The sequence below is a fragment of the Uloborus diversus genome, chromosome 8 (assembly GCF_026930045.1).
Source record: "Uloborus diversus isolate 005 chromosome 8, Udiv.v.3.1, whole genome shotgun sequence".
Lineage (NCBI taxonomy): Eukaryota > Metazoa > Arthropoda > Arachnida > Araneae > Uloboridae > Uloborus > Uloborus diversus.
In genome coordinates this window covers 147236366-147254327 of record NC_072738.1, presented here as the reverse complement: position 1 = coordinate 147254327, position 17962 = coordinate 147236366, and the positions used below count along the sequence as shown (strand labels likewise).

General features: G+C 32.4%; 1 protein-coding gene and 1 long non-coding RNA gene across 2 annotated transcripts in view; one reads left to right on the top strand and one right to left on the bottom strand.

Moving 5' to 3' along the window:
* The first annotated feature begins 2590 nt into the window (after positions 1-2590).
* On the top strand, positions 2591-17864 carry LOC129227256 (uncharacterized). The gene is made up of 4 exons (XR_008580825.1): positions 2591-2721; positions 10279-10382; positions 12243-12359; positions 17742-17864. It is a non-coding gene; the product is annotated as an uncharacterized LOC129227256 (long non-coding RNA).
* LOC129227254 (equilibrative nucleoside transporter 1-like) overlaps positions 17106-17962 on the bottom strand; it is a 99144-nt gene continuing 98287 nt past the window's right edge. Inside the window, exon 14 of the mRNA XM_054861772.1 lies at positions 17106-17929. Within this exon, the coding sequence (XP_054717747.1) occupies positions 17818-17929 (112 nt within the window). The 3' untranslated portion in view covers positions 17106-17817. The remainder of the gene's footprint in view (positions 17930-17962) is intronic.

The window sequence follows — 17962 nt, the reverse complement described above, 5'->3', positions numbered from 1 at the left end:
AATTTTCTCGACTATTTTATGATAATTTACTTATCCATGTTATGATGATTTGCTCGATAAAATGTTCTTAACATTGGAATAGAAAAAGAACAAAATTGAATCTACAAAAAATCCTTTCAAAGTGCTCCCCCCTATGCTACAAACTAATTCTATGCCAAATTTGATGAAAATCGGCCGAACAGTCTACGTGCTTTGGGCGTTTGCGTTTCACTTCTAAGCTTAAACATAAGTAGTAACAGCAACAACAAGCTCTGGGTCAATGTTTCCTCACTTTTTAACAGCTCTTTTTTAATTATAAAATTGTTTACAATAGACACACCTCTATTCATTCCTAGTTTCATATTTTTTATTTTTCAATACATATTTAAGTATTATCTAATTTATTTCTAACTTTTTTTTCATTTAGTGCTGTTTCCAATATATATTAAGCATTTACACTTAAGTAGAATGAAAATGACTAGCCAGAAAATATTTTGTTTCTAAATGACCAACAATTTATGTTTCTTTCTTCTGTGATGCCTTCGCTGAAAAATTATGAACATTCAAAAATTATGCTGCTTTAATATTTAACTAAACACGCATAATGACATTTTTTCTTCTGCTTTGATTTTTAAATGCAGTAGTATTAAAAATAAGCCGTAATTGGGGCTCACGTCACCTTGGATCCAAGGACAGGTACAAGGGAGGGGCGATGGGAGATATACGAACTTTCTTCAAGTATATTTTCAATATTAAAGTTCCAAAAACAGCAATTTTACGTAATCCTCGATGATGGAAGGAGAAAGGGAGCTCTTCCCCCCAATTCTTCTGGAATTTGTCTCTAAAACGCAATTGTAGCCTATCTCTTTTACTCTGGGAATAGGGACCGGAAAACAGGATTGTTTTCGAAATTGAAGTTCTAATACCTCAATTTTAGATACTGTACACCTTTGATTATGTTAAGGTAAATGATGGGGTTCAGTACACCCCTTCGAAATTTTTTAGAAATTGAAGTTTCAAGGAGTGAAAGTAAAAATCATCCCCTCCTTGAACATTTTCTGGATCTGTCCTTGCTTGGATCAAGATTGACTTTCTGCCGGCAGAAATTGTTTATAGCCAGTAAAAAATGGCAGAAACTGGCAAAAACAAAAAAAAAAAAACCTTTAACAATTCTAGTAATTACTTAATCATATTTGTTTAAGTAAACTAAAAAATGTAAATTATTTTATCATTGTAAAAAGTAAAATCTATAGCCGTTGGTCTTTGATTTGGTTCATAATGAGATTTGTTCAATTACAAAGGCTTGTAACATTTGCATTAATCTAACAAATTACGAGAATCTTCTTGTTGCTTAAGAAAAAGATGTGACGTGCAGATTTAAACCGGGAGTTACTGATTATCATTTGCTAGCTTATATTCTTCATCCAAAGTGCTTGAGACTGAGAAAATAATGAAGAAATTGACTGAATTTTACTTGTAGATTTTGTACAAAATTTTAGCCTTGCAAAATAAAGTAGCCTCATTTGCTGATTTTTCTAGCCAAGTTATTACAACTATTCCAACTACAACAGTGGACCAGTTTTTAAAAATGTGCAATGAACGAGAGTTTTGTTAGACTTGCTTGTTCCTGGATTGTAATACCTGTTAGTTCTGCTGGACTTGATAAAATCTTCTCTATTTTGAATAGTGATAATATTGTAAATAAATTGCACTTTGGTTAACATTTAATTGCTTTTCCTGAGCATTTCCTTTTATGTATCAATAATTATTTGTTATCATTTTGTGAGTTTCTGCCACAACTGTGGCAGAAATGGGTTTTTGCCATGCGGGTTTTAACTGGTTTCTATTTGTGGTTTTAACCTCCTTGGCAGAAACTTGCCAACCTTGCTTTGTATTCTTGTAAACATAATAAAATTTGTGCCCTATTTGAAAGAGGTAAGACATGCCCCCTTTACTTCTTTATACAAGGAAAAGGAAGTATTGTCTTGGAAAAACATTTACCACTCAGATTTCAACTTCGATTTCCATTTAATTATGCCTAAACAAATTTTGATTAGTTTTTCATATGATGCCTTAACTATCTTACAATCCTCTCTTAATCCATCTCTAGTAGTCAAGGAATATTTCATGCCACTTGGGGAGTGTTGTTGACACTGATCTCTCAATACCTTTTTATTAATTTGCTGTATGCAATTAGGTTAGTTTTACAATAGCAAAATATTTCAATTTTCAGACTTTGGTCAAATTATTTTTTAGCTATTAAAAAAAAATTAAATGAAATATAAATACAACACCTTGAATTAAACAGAACCTTGGGCTTTTGAGACTCTACTGTGACTGGAAGTGAAACTTTTAGTACTAGAATTTTCAATTTATTTTCTTTCTTCACGTTAAAGTTTAACCATTTATAAGTTTCATTATTTCTAAACATTACTTTAGATGATAAAAATTCTTCTAAAAGCTGTGAAATTGTTTATTAAATCCTGTTCCGACAACATTATTAAACTTTTGAATTAGATGCTTGATTTTATATAAAATAGAGAACTTGTTATGTTATACATGTTGCATCTTGGTTTCTTGTTTCAATATTTTAAATAATTTACATGATCACTGGTTTTACTTTTATTATGTAGGACTTTGTTTTAACAAGCAGATTGCATCAGGTTGCTGATACAGTTGTGAACTTGGAATCGTTTGTGGGCTCCAACAAAAAGTCAAATCCTTTATTCAAAGATTTTGATGGTGAACTTTCAATTTTGCATCAGTGTTAGATATTTTAAAAAATTGTGAATTGCTATATAATGCACTTTGGTTTTGTTTTAAAATAATGGAAATATTTAGGAAGGTATTCTTTTTTTATTTGGGTCTCAAAAAGTTACATTTGTGATATATCAGTGAAATTGTGGTCTACCCTAACAAACCAAGCAGAGCTTGGGCACTCCAAAAATAATTTTCATTTCTCATTTGTATGCTCATAATTGACAGGAAGTATGAAGCTCAAACAGCAATTTCCTCGGAGTATTATCCCCAGGCAAAGGAAAGAGAAAACCAACAAGTCTCACCCTTGAACAGGGAAGGATAAAAGGGTGTTGCCATGTCAACACAGTGTTTGCATGGCTCTGATCCAATGATAAGAGATCGCTATTGGCATAGGCGGATTTATGGGGGGTCAGAGGGGGGCAATGCCCCCCCCCCCAGTTTTGGGAGGACTTTATGTAGTAACAACACATCTTCCAAAAATAAAAATAATTTTTTTTTTCTTTTTTGAATATTTCAGATGGGCATGGGTGGATTTATAGGGAAAGGGGGGCATAGGGGCAATGCCCCCTCAGTTTTGGGAGGATTTTATATAGTAACAACACATCTTCCAAAATCTAAAAACAAAAAAATCATGACTTTTTCTTTTTTGAATAGTTCAATGAAAATGAAGAGAAAAGCGAATGTCCTTTTCTGATGGGAGAAAAGAAAAAAAAGGGGGGGGGGGGACGAACATTAAATACAAATAGTACAGTTGTCACTGAGGTGCTGAAAATGTGTCTAAATTCACTTTTGGACTGAAAACCATTTGGGCAAGTATATGAATGAAAATATAGGCTAAACGAGCTATACATTAAGCTGCAACACTTATAATACTTAACGATTATTTTAACAAATTAGAACCTAAAGCAAAGGGGAACCCCCCCACCATTCGCGCTAACAGAACGATCTACTCGTTATGATTTGTGTTTACATTTCAAGTATATTTGTGCATAATATTTATGTTCTTAGTAGATTAATTGGCCTTTTGAGAAATTCTAAAAAACATAGTTTTTCCCCCTTCTCTCTCTCTCTCTTTCTCTTTTTTTTTAAGAGAGAGAGAGAGAGAGAAAGAAAATAAATAGTACCGCAAACTGAATAAATTTCAGCTATCTGAGTGTTCTGATTAAATGAATCTTTTTACTTAGAGAGAGAGCACAATTTTACTGACTTTATAAATACTGTTTAAAAAGTAAGGTAAGTCATAATCATCTAAGTCTAAGTGAGTCAGTCCTTGTCATAATTGAAATCTAAATAATTGAGTCATCAAAAGTTTTGGAAAAATTTGCTGAAATTTTATAAATGTCTATAAAAACCTAACAAAGATTGGTAAAATCGGAAAAATCCTTTAACCGTAAAAACTGACAAATTTTCGTAAAAATTACAAAAAAAAAAATCAAACAAAAATTTGCAGGTAAGACTGAATTACAAACAGGGCCGAATTTGCCTATAAGATTAGGGCACCTGCTTTGAAGTGGGTCCCTAACTCCCAAAAATAATTCATGATTCGTTCCTTAAAAAATGCAAATTGCTTGAAAAAACTAATTTCATTTCTAAGTGATTGAAAACCTTGAATATTTTGAAACGTGTGGCTACAAACCTTAAATTTTAAAATTTCTAACAAATGGTAGAGGGGGAGGAATGCCAAAGTATGTTAAATTCAGCTCCTTGCCACATCCTGTATTAAAAATGTAAAAATCAGGGTTCTCACGTTTGTTAACATATTATTTGAAATAAATTTTTGTGACTCACATGTTTCATATCTTGCTTTTTATTCAATCCCGAATGCAGTATTTTGTAAATTCTTTTGTATGATTGCTTTTATCTTACTTCTTCTGCATATTGTCTATCTGTTTAGCACGGAAAAAAAATACACACTACTTCTATTTCTGCCCCACTTACAACTGAAGAAAAGTTGTTGTCATGTTAAATCTATGGTTTCTTTTCTTTTAAATTTAAAATAGCTATTTCTCACAAAGTCAGAACAGGACTGTAAAAATTTACAATCAAGTACTAAAATATCAGAGACTGGAAAGTACAAATGAAGTGCGTTAAGTAATTTTATTTATTCTAGAGTCCTTGAAAATAATTAGATAAGTCTTTGAAAATCCTAAGCAAAGTGGGCTCCAATTACTTCTACTGCATATTGTTAATCTGTTTAGCCAGGGGAAAAAAAATGATACACTACCTCTATTCCTTTTCGTTTTCTGCACTACTTATAATTAAAAAAAGTTGTTGTAATGAGAAATCTATAGTTTATTTTTTCTTTCAAACTTAAAATGGCTGTTTCTTAAAAAGTTTGAACAATACTGTACAACCGTATAATCTAGTTATGAATTTCTATGTCTATCCAATTAACCTTTATAAGGCTTCAAAATGCAGAATTTTATATCCATTTTACAAAATTTCCTCCAGGGGAGAAACCCCCGGGACCCCTAAAATTGGAGACATTCTATTTCCCACTTAAAAGGGAGCATTGCATCACTCTCTTGATACCAGCCCCCTCTCTTAAGGTCAATTCAAAAAGGACAGTATGAAAACACACATTAATGAAAACGACACACAAAAAAGTAAAGCATGAACCTATGCATCACAGGAAACAGACAAAAACATGGGAGTGGGGGGCAATAAAAATGTTGCTAAAAAAAATCCTGCCCCCCCAGGAATTTAGTCTTAAATCCGCCTATGGCTATTGGCACTTCTTCAGATTCAAAAACCAAGCAGTTCCAAGAATGGGAAAATTGCAGGGTTGCCAGAATGGCTTTTTTGAAATCGTCTGACTTCTTGGGCTTTTTTTTTTTGGATCTCAAAAGGAACAAAAGTAGTTTTCTATTTTTGAACTGATTTTGATTGAATGTGAACTGTTAAATGCTCTGAAAAAGAGAAACACGTTTTCTGATTCTGTAGTTGAATATTTTGCTGCTAATGATCGAGGAATGGAATTCATTTATAAATGACCTGTTAAAGTTAAATGCAGTATGTGCTACTAAAAACTTTAAACTTGATGGTATTTTAGTAATCTTTTAAAGGACTGCATATTTTTGACCCCAGTTTCAGTCGTCATTTGTTTTCTTAACAGATTGCTAATATGCATTTCTGATATATTTTCATAATTAATCAGTATTGTGTATTACATATTTGTTTTTGCTGCATAAAAAAATTTTCTATTCAGATATACTGCAGACAAATAAAAGTATAAGTAATTATATGAAGACAATTGGATGCAGTACAGCTGTTTGGGCCACTGCACTTGCCTGCGGCATGTATGGTAATGGCTACATTTATGCAAAGAACAAATTGTTTTAATTTTGTAAGAAAGTGTTTTTCTTCAGTCCTTTATCTGATTAGCACACATTTTTTTTTACAGAATTTGTGTGGTGTTCTGCATTTCTTTCCAGTTCTACCTGCTGTAGGAGGTTGAATCTATGTATTTTTTCATTAATAATTTTAAGCCAGGCACTTGCAGTGGCCCAAGTGAGTAGCCAAGCAGCTGTAATGTTCAATTTTCTTCATATTATTACTTACGAGGGTTGCCTGAAAAGTTTCCGACCTAACAGAGAAAAATGATATTTACCATCCATGCTGACTGTTGCTTTTCAACATAGTCTCCTTGTAAGTCCGCACACTTGATCCAGCAATGCTCCCATCCTTTTAACCCATCCAAATAGTACAATGAGTCTTTCTCTTCAAAATAACTGTTGACAAAGTTGATTACCTCTTCATTTGAAGAAAACCTTTGTCCGCCAAGAGCTTCTTTCAGCTTAGGGAACAAGTAAAAGTCACTTGGGACCAGGTCTGGTGAGTAGTGTAGGTGCTCAATCAGTTCATATTTTAACTCATGAATTTTAGCCATTGAAACCGCTGAAGTGTGTGCTGGAGCATTGTCTTGATGAAAAAGTTCCTTTTCAAATGAGGGCGGTTTTCCTCAATTTCATGGTTTAATTTTTGAAGGAGAGTGGCATAGTATGCTCCTGTACTGGTTTTGCCTTTTTCAAGATAGTCTATGAATATTATTCCTTGGCTATCCCAAAAAATTGTCGCCATCAGTTTTCCAGCAGAAGGAACTGTCTTGGCCTTTTTTGGAGCTGGTTCTCTCTTTGCAGTCTACTGTTTTGACTGTGCTTTTGTTTCACAGGTGTAGTGGTGGATCCAGGTTTCATCTACAGTGATCAGTCATTGGAAAAATTGCTCCAACAGGCACTGCAAATGTTCATTCGGACCTATTTCTCGTTCAAAGTGAGCAAACACAGCAACCAGCTTGCCCATGCCCAATTCTTCATTCAAAATGTGGCAAGCACGATCCTTGGAGATGTTTATAGCTTTCAATCCCTAACTTTTCACTTGTGCATAGCCTTAACTTTTAATCTACGGTCATCTAGCACCATCTGATGAACTTTGGCAATGTTTTCGTCAGTTGTAGCAGTTTTATGCCAACCCGAACGTTCATCATCACCCAAGCTAGTATGGCCACGTTTAACTTCTGCTGCCCAAAATTTTACCATGGCGAATGATGGAGCAGAGTCCCTATACACAGCGTCCAAATCCTCTTTAATCTGGGCAGGGGTATTCCCCTTCAAAAACAAGTAGTAAATGACAGCTCGATACTCGATTTTTTCCATTTTCACAAAAACTGTCTTATCAACTCAAAAAGGTGGCTGTCAAACAATTTGAGCTAAAATTGGTGCTAATTTTGGTTCTGAGCTACCAAAGAAAAGCCAAAATGAGGACACTCCACTTTGAATTACTAGTACTGCCATCTTCATGTCAAGGTCGGAAACTTTCTTGTATTCCAGGGATGTATTTCTAATATTAGCTAAAGCTTGAGTAACAATGGGAGAGGGGAGCCTATTTGGTGCTGACTCCGACATCGAAATTTTTAACGGCCTAGTGTTTTAAGGGCCTTTATTCTCAATCGGAAGGTGCAGCCATGCCAACGCTTATGGGGGTGGGAACCCTTCTAAAGTATTTGCATATTAAGATCACAGATCAGCATTCTGCCATAGAGGACAGCTATCGACCATCTTGGAATAATAAATACTCCTGCGACAAAAACCATCACCTATTACCATCTTGAAGACAAAAACATTCGTCATCAAAATGACAACAGCAAGCTGAAGCACGGTTAAGAAAGACCGAATAGAATTTTTAAAAAGGTATGAAGAACTTTAAACAAATCCTTGTCTTAAAAACTTCATATTTTATCAAAAATTTGTTTAAAGTTATTTGAAATCCCAAGAAAGGCGAAAGAAAAAAAGCCCAGAAGACAGATGATTTTTTTCAAAACAGGCAAAATTTCTCGATTTTGGCTCAAGAAAAATAATCTGGTAACCCTGCTTTCCCATGCAGGGAACTGCTTGCTGGGTTTTGAATCTGAAGAAGCGCCAACTGCGGTTTCTTATCATTGGATAGGAGCAGCAGCATCACTGTGTTGTCATGGCAATACCTCTTCAATTCTTGCCGTGCATGGGCTGCAGTCAGGGGGATGCACAGAAATTTTGGGGCCCATCACAATGGGCTTTTACGGGCCCCCTCCTATGCTTCCTAATACTATATTGCTTCCCTGGAAATATTTCACCCGAAATTTTAAAGATATTGGGCCCCCTTGAAGCTTGCGCCTGGGCCAACAGATGTCCCTTCTCCCCCTTCCCTGTGCACGCCCCTGGCTGCAGTGTGGATTTCACTTTCCTTGCCTGGGGATACGTTTTCCCGGGAAATTGGCATTTGAGCACCTAATAAATATTTTTTTAACTTGTTTTCACTGAAAATCAAGATGAAAATACTTGTAATTCATAGTTCCAGTCAACTATGAGCATACAAATAAGAATTTTTGGAGTTTTTATTTTCGGAGTGCCCAAGCTCTGCTTGGTTTGCTTGGGTGGACCGCACGTCACTGCTTTAAGCTTCACTATGATATTTAAAAATTAGGAATAGTTCTGTTTGAGGATACATGTTGTACTAATTGTACATTTACTAACAATTATATATGTTCACCAATTGTTTTCATTTAAATTTCCGTAACTATAAAATACACTATTAAAGCAGTGTTTAAGCTGTGTTCAAAAGTTCTTTAGCATAAAAGGTAAAATTGAGGGGAAAATGTTAGCAAAATGCTAAAATGTTACACATTCTCATATATTTATATATGCCTCAGTGTGTTTCATCTCCAGTTCAAAATAAAATTCATACTTCATCTGTGACATCTTTGAAGAAATAAGTACAACAGCTATTTTTTTAAAACATAAAATAAAAAAAAAAGAAAACACGATTGGTGTTTAGAATGTTGCAGTCCCCTCCTCCTAATAAAGCATTCATTCAGGGGACATAATGCTGGATAAGACTAATAGTTATTGAACTTAATTGTAGTTTTAACATCTTAGCTAAGATTTAAAAAAGATTAAGTTGATTATCACTATGCATGCTTCCTCTCTAGGATCATACATTTCTTCTTTATTTAAAAAACGAATTTTATTTTTTTATTTGAGCAAAAAAGCAAAAATGCATTGCTTTATTTTTGCAATTCAGATAGTGTTTTCGCATTATGCGAAAAATGCGACCGTAGCGGAAACCCTGTATTAAAGAAAGTTTTGGGTAGAGACAGTTAAAAGTAAACAAAATTAAGAATTTTTATTAGTTTCTGCATAAAACGTTTTTCATTGTTACCTCTCGCAATGTATTTTTGTGTGTTGTGTGGTGCCTCTTCAACTAATTCAGAACTATTCAAAATATTTATCATCTACATTTTGAATTAAGTTAAAGGGCCCTGTGGTCCTGAGAGCCCCTTGTAACTGTTACAGTTAGGACGTAGTAAATCCGCCATTGATTTTTTTCTCATCTCAAATCTCTATTTATCTTTTTTTTTCTTTCAATTCCTTCTTTTGTAAACTTTTATAGGAAAGTAGACTAAAAAGGACCAGTTGAAGCAGATATTTAATTAAGAGTTAATCTACTGTGCTTATATGTGCATACAGGTGTATAAGTATGTTTAAAAAAATGTAAGTATTTTTTTTTTTAAATGGTACCATTAATAACTACCAACTCCAGTTTCTAAAACAAAAATTTGTGACTAGTATACATGGGAATGCTTATTAAAGTCTACAGTAGTAATTCTATTTGCTTATTTTACAGTATATATGTTTTAATACAGATTGCAATATTGTTAAACAATGATAAAGTTTATTTTTATAAAATGAAGAAAATGGAATTTTTAACAATAAGTATGCTTTTTTCATAAAAAGTATGAGTTTAGAGATGTGTTTCAAATAATTAATTTTCATTTTTTTCTGTAACACATTTTTTTATCTAATTGGTATTTTGAAGTTCCTGGATAATTTAGTCTTATACTTAAAACTTTGGATTGTCAATGCCAAGATCGTGAGTATATTTATCAAAGAAAATGCACAATAAATTGCATACATTTTTCATTTGGAGTAACAGTATTATTAGCCATTTAAGTTGTTAAATTAGGCAAATATCTCTAAAAGATTCTTTCTTGTTTCCTTGCAGGTCTACTTCACATTGTAAAATTGCCAGTTTTGAATACATTTATGTATAATAATCCAACTACTGATCTTGCTTTCAAGCTAAAACGGAAAGGGTTCCTTATAGAAGTAATTAGGCTTTTTTTTTCATGCAAAATGTGCAATTGCATACAATTCATGCAAAGTAGAGTTTTTTTGTGCTTTTGAGTACCTTTTAATTTTACTGTAATGTATAATGAACTGTATCACACAGAGTTGTTTTTATCCCCCCCCCCAAAAAAAAAACTGAAAGTAAAATGATTTTACTGTTAGATTCTTTTATGTGATATGACTGTTTTACTTTTTTTTTCTTTGAAGTTATTTTTTAGTTTTTCTTTATCCCATCATATTGCAATTTCTTTTCCCTCATACAGTTATTTGCCATTTTTACTTTGATGTTAAAATACTAGCAACCTTCTGATCAAAAGCTTGGTGAAAAAAAATATGCTAGGGCAACATGCATAATAAGTGTTCAAAACATTTCAATAAAATTGTGCTTGGTGTTTTGGTAGTTTTTTGATTGGTGATTTCTTGGCGCCGTACAAAACAGGCTATTTTCTTAAGAAAGCATTAGGTCAGTAGATATATTTTGAAATATATTTCATATATTTTGAATTCATTCATTTCAATTTCATTTCATTCATATATTTTGAAAAAAATATAATGTTGTACAGTTATTAAAGTCCTAACAAACAGAGAGAGATGGAAGCCCAGTAAGCGAATTTGAGGTGCAATATAATGATTTCTTTTTATTACTGCGTAACCTAAAAAATTTTGATTTGGCCAATAACTGTCACAATATTTTTTGAAAAAAAGTACTAGTTGGTAACTTACCATTCTATGGGAATTTTGCAAGATGTCCAAAAACTGACATTGAATTTGGAGTCTCATTTTTGTCTCCAACTTGCTAATATTTCGCCAAGTTGATGACAAAGTCAAAAAAACTTGCAGTGTAAATGCTTAGGAACATATCACCAAAAACATGAAAAAAAAAAAGCTTGGTGATATATCGCCACCCAATCACCAATTTACGACAGTCCTTCTGTCTTTCCGTTTCCTCTAATTTATTTTTTGTACATAATCTTTAAAGAAATTTATTTTGGTGATACAAGGATGAAGTTTTAAATTCTGTGGTTTCTTTAAAAAGCTAAAAAAACAAGAGTGAGAGACTTTGAAAATGCTCTCATTTGTGCAATTTATTTGAGTTGAAAATACAAACTGTAGTAGAAGGGAAAATATGGAAGTGGAAGTGTAGACTATGTTCGTTATTAAATATGTTTTCTAAATTTGCTCATCATGGATCTATGAATCTTCTTGAAAGCCTTTTTTGTGTTCCAAAACTGAGCCCTTGTTATTATAGTCCAACCACGGATTGTATGGAATTTTCAAACGTCCAGATAAGACGAACCTATCTGAATAAGGGGGAAAAGTAAAAATTTGATGCCGGTATTCTGCTTATTTGAATGAGACTCTGCTTCTACAAAAGCTGACATCCGTAAAAAAATAACAGATTTGTCCATTTCTGGCTGTAAAACGGATGTTTGTCTTTCTATACAATCCATAGTCAGACAGTAGATTTCTATAAATTATTTTTATACTCATAAAACTGTAGCCCCTAGTTTCCTAACTTTAAATTATGCCTTGTTTCAGCTTAAAGTAATTGAATATGATGCTTAGTTGGTGTGTTAGCAGACACTTTTAGAATTTTAGTTTATATATTTGTATATTTCTCATTTTTTGTAAGTAAAGGAAAAATTGTTTTGTGCTCTATTCAAATTTAAAAATTCAACATATTCTTCAAAAAAAAAAAAATCTAGTTTTCATTTAGTTCTTCAACACTGACGCATGTCTCAGCTTAAAAAAATAATCAAAACTTGAAAAACATTATAATTGAACTTTTACTTTTTGTTTATTAATGTATCTGAATCGTCTTTTAAAAAATATTTTTAGCGGATGCATTTACCTCCAGATTTAGAAGAACAATCTGGTGAACCAAGTGCTTTTGGCTGCAGTGGTGGTGGAAGTAAATACGAGTTTTAATGGATAAGGGATTAAAAGTTTGGAGTGGTAAGTTATTTTTTTTTTCTTTGCACATTTATGAAAATACAATTTTTAGTTGATTTCACTGTATAAATATATTTCACAGGTGTGTTGCATATGTCTGAATTATTATTGTAGTTTTGAAAAGTTTGTGCTTTCTATATTAAAAAGTGTACTTACATTTATATACATCTTTAAAAGCTGATATAAATGTATGCTACTGTCTGACCATCGATTACATGGAAAGGCTAATATCCGGTTTATAGGCGGAAATGGACGTATCTATTAGTTTATAGGGGTGTTAATTGGTTTGTTACAGAAGTGCACTTTTGCCTCTCTATTATTTAGCCTTAGTTTTGTAAAAAGGAAAATTTGCTCTCAGCAACATTTTTTTAATCTAAAGTATGTTCGATCTATATTCTCACCGCAAAATTTAAGTGTTTTATTTATTCACAACAAAGTTTTGAGCTTACCAGTTTGCTTTTACGTTCCTGAACGAAATGAAAATATTTTATTTTTTTTCTGTTTCCATGGTGAATACTTTTGTTTCCATTTATTTTATTTTAGAGAATGCAATAAATGAATAAGGCACTAGTGACATCATAAAACGCATGTATCAATATCCCATCGTTATTTTCCCTTCTTCCCTGCTAGATTCATTCAGATGGAGTAGTCTTTATTTGGCAGATTGCCTAGATTACATACAATCCGCGGTCAAACAGTAACATACTAATGCTGCCACAAAACATATGATTAATGGTTAGCAAAATTTTTGTACATACAGTACGCTCCTGCTTATCCACGGAATTGGGTGGCACTAGTGCCACAGATAATCCGCAAAAGGACTAAAATAACTGTCTAATATGGTTAAAACTGTCCTTAGGCAAAAACTTAGTTGCATTAATGCATAATGCTTTCTACAAACAATGAAAATATATACAGTACAGTAAAAATGATTTGTGTTTTTGCTCAAAAGAATTTAACATCAATATAGAACAAGTGTATGTACAATGGAGAAAGCAGAAAATAAATAAATGAATTAAAAAAAAATAATAATAATTAAAACAAAAATTGAAAACAGTATTTTCAATTTTTTAACAAAAACAGCCATTGGTGTTTGCTTTTTGCTGCGAAAATACAAGTGTAACTGTTCCGATTGACTCGCAGATAATCCACTCGCGGATAATCGAGAATTAACTGTATGTGTATATACAGGGTGCGGCATATAAACCTCTCTCATTTCAATTACAGCCCGCCAAAGATAACGCACAGACCAATATCCCTTCCCCTCCATACAATGATCCTTATCCAGGAAACTTTTGATTTCCAATGAGATGTACCATGACTCCTTGAGTGCCCACAGAGTGACAGAGTACATGTTCTAAGGTTCCGATATGAACCTCGCCAATGTACTGTGTGAGTTAACAACTAGATAGATAATAGGTAACATAGTTCTAACCACCTCACCCTCACACCCACAACAACAGAAATAAGCAAACAACAAACGAAAGAGGGAAATAAAAAGGGGAAAATATTTCTTGTTCGTTACTTAATTTCCCGTATATTTCCTGGAGAAAAAATGTGATTTTCGCATTTTGTTGACAGCAATGGACTTGCCATCGACAGTGACAACACGGAGGCCACAGAGGACAATTCCCCCCCCCCCCCTCCAAGGATCATAAAGTTCTGAATTTTCTATAATTTTCTTTTTTTTAATCTTTACATAGTAAAACAAGTGTAAGCGAAATTTTCCCCCAAGGGGGACATATGGCTTCCTTAGGGGGCACTGCCCTCCCCCCCGAGAGATGCTTGAAAGAAACACTGCTTTCTAGCATCCTGAATAGGCACTCGCACATGCAGGGCTGCTACTGACGACAAAAAAAGCGACTAAAACAAATATTTTGCGGAATAGGTGACTATGGCAACTATTTTAACCAAAATATTGGCAATAACTGTTTTGCTGTTAATTGTAAAAAAATACGCACAAAATAAGTTCACAACAATAAGTTACTTTTTTACATAAAACAATAGTTTATTTCCAACAAGCTATCAATACAAAAATTAGCTATCATTCAATAAATAAAAAATGCTTTAAAAATACATACTAAACCATGTACAGAATGCAAGGTGAATGAAAATTTAATACATTGATGCCTTAATTTCTTTACAATGTTTAATCAGGCCAAAGTTCAAACATGATGTGTGGTTTAAGGAAATCCTCTTACCCCCCATTTAAATTTTTACAAAACCTTCCAGATTTTATCATGTATTTTAAAACCTTTTAGTGGTCCCTCATAGTGATGATTTAAAATTGGGAACTTTTATATTTGTCAAAAATAAGCTGATTGTATTTCAAAACTATGTCTCACTTCAGCAGAGATTAAAAAATAATAATAATGATAATAATAAGTCTTTGGCTGCTAAATGAATTCTTATCTTTATTTAAAAGACTTGGTACTTTGATGTTTGTATGCATTTATTTATTTAGCCCAGTGAAGTACCCCCCAGTAAAGAGGCAGGAGATTTTTAACCAATTCCGTGATTTTTCTGATTCATTGAAAGTTAACTAGAAAATCAAAAAAATCAAAAACCAATTTTTTAAATTTTAATCAACAAATTTTTTAGTACTAGATTCTAAACCATCAATCTAACCATCTGTTGATTGGTTTTTCAAACAGTTTTAACCCAACTAAATGGTTTCCTTGATTTAAAAATTGAACAAACATTAGTTAACTAATTATTTTCGAGATATTGGAAAGGTACCCAATTGGTTATGTAGAATCTCAGAAAGTTAAATACATTAATTTATCATTTCATTTTTCCCCTCAAGACCTTTAATTGAACCACTATGACTCTTTAAACAATATACACTATTTACACAAAAAAATTGACTTTTAAAAATTACAAATGATGTATGATTGGGGCAGACCTAACCTGGCAGCATCTTAATGCTATAATTAGGACCTGCGTAACCTTCCCAATGCTGCTAGGTTAGGTTTTCCCCAAATGTAGCTGTAGTTACATAAACTTATATTAATCTTTTTTTTTTTGAATTATTTAAACTTTTATTTTTGATGAAACTTATGTTTCGTGCAAGAATTTTTTTTAAATCAATTTCATGAAATGTACAAATTTTCAATAATTACATCTAAACAAGCATTGAAATATGTAAATTGCGTCAATAGCTTTCCCTTGATATACTCATTTAATTTACTGTATTTGAACACTTTTAACAAACAGTGCTTCTTTTAGTGATTCTTCAAGTATGACAAAGTTTTTTAAGCTTCATAACATATTTGACTGTGTGGATAATTTGCTACTCTTAAAGGAAAAATTAGAATCTATTTCAAAAGTATAATAAAATGTGTACAGGTGTCCCCCGTATACCACAGTACTTCTTCAACACGGTTTCGATATTACACGGTACGAAATTTGCAACTATTGTAACAAGGATTCAATATCACATGGTACAAAACTTGAATAATTTTTCGCTGTTTTGATGTAAAAGAAACTTTTTAAAACAATTAAATTTAATTTTTGTTCTATGCATTGTTAAAAAAATGGACAATATTAACTCTAAAAAGATGTTTACTTCGTTTTTATGAAACTGATACGAAAAAATCCCGTCCTGTCTCTGGCTCAAAAATTTGGTTTATTCGTATAACACTCTAACTTTTAACTTTTAAAAATTTTATTTTTCTCATGAGTATTCTAAAAGCAAAAAAAAAAAAGAAAATTATTTTGTTTCCAATACATTGTAAGAAAATAACATTAGGATTAAACTTAAGCTAAATTTCTCAAATGATAAATTAAAATAAGGTAGCCAAAACAAAATCTGAAAAAAAATAAATAGAATAATTCTATTTATTTTATTTAATATTTTGTTTCTCTGTTGTTGCTCAGTCCAACTTTATTGTTACAGAAAAACTCAGATTTTCTTTCTGATAGTATCTGTTTCATTCTTAGCAAAGAAAATTTTCTTGTTATGCATAATAGGTTTCATTTGTGGTGTGTAAAAGAATTAAGTTGTATCGTTTATAGCAAATCTAATTTAAGATCAGTGGAGCCATTGTATATTTTGGTTCATAGTTTTTGTTTGTATGTTTTAATGAACCAAAATTTCAGCAATTATAAAATTTGTACCTTAAGACTTTGTTTCTATATAATGCAGTGCACACTGCTTGATTTGCATTATTTCAGAGTCTCGTATGACGTAGTTTTGATATAACACACGAAACATGTTTTGATACAGTACGATACATATTGACCTGATTTATTTTATGTATATGATTAATTAGTTTAAATAATAAGTTAAAAGATAATTAAAAAAGTCTCATTAAGCACGGTTTTGAGACTACACGGTACGAATTAACCATGTTATATGAGGGAGACCTGTACTCAAATTTTAAAAGATCATTCAGTAATATGCGCATGGAAGAGCATATTGTGCACATCATTTTTGTGCTGAGGCTAGTTTAGAATATACTACCTCATGTATTAAAATATATAATAGAACTTCTTTAAATTAAACTGAGAGATTGAGTTTTACAGCAAAACATCTCTGAAACCCTGATACTCCACAAAACATCTGTGAGAGCATGGCATAGAATTCAGCAGTGTTATGACATGGATGGTGTTCTACTGATGTTTGTGACTCTTAAGACTTCAGGGTAACTGCATATAAAAACAACCATATTTGACACAATGTTGAAGATAAAGCAAAAGTGCTGGGAAACTCTGCAGAAGGACATTTACTTCCAACACTGAGTAGTATGCTAAACTAATCTTATTTGCAGTACATGTATTCCAACTCATTGGAGTTTGGATTAGTGGATGTTTAGATTACAGGACTTTGAATTAAAGAGGTTCCACTGTAGTTCGAAAATTGTTTTTGGGAATTATGCATACATTTCTTTAGAAATGTATTAGAATCAGAATATGCTGTTTAGGCTGATTAGGTATCTTTAAGATACTGGGAGCAACATTATTGTTCTGTTCCAGCTGACCATGGTTTTGAAGTTGTTCAAATTTTACTGTACTTGAATCAATGCCACATAGCTGTACTTTTTAGTTTGTACAACAACTAGTTCAGAACTGTTTCTGTTACGATGCTTAGAAGCCAAAGTTATAATGTCATAAATATTATATAGAGGTAATGCTTCGTTCCTCATCACCAGATAAAATATTAGAATTCCCTAATTTGCTTATTCACCTCATTGATGAGCAGTTCATCTAAAAACATTAAAATTCAGATTTTTAGTTTTGTACCTTGCATCATCCTTTCTTGAATCAATCGTAGTAAAATAGTGACTATGGCAATAAAATAGTTCATAAATACTCCAAAGTTTTGTGTTGAAAGATTCAATGATGTGCCTCTGTTAGCCTGCATTGAAATGGTCTCTTTTTCAGATTGTGCCGTTAAAAGAAACTTTCTCCATAATCAGCCTTTTACCATCCAATGTACGTTAAGTTTCCATGGCAGCAGTTATAGCCATTTTACTAAACCATAAGAAGACACGGAGCCTAGCATAAGTCCAACACCAAGAAAGAATGCTAGCTGAGAACCTGCTTGTTCGTTGTGCTCTGCTTTAACTTGCCTGAAAGTATAAATATCATTGTATAAATTGATT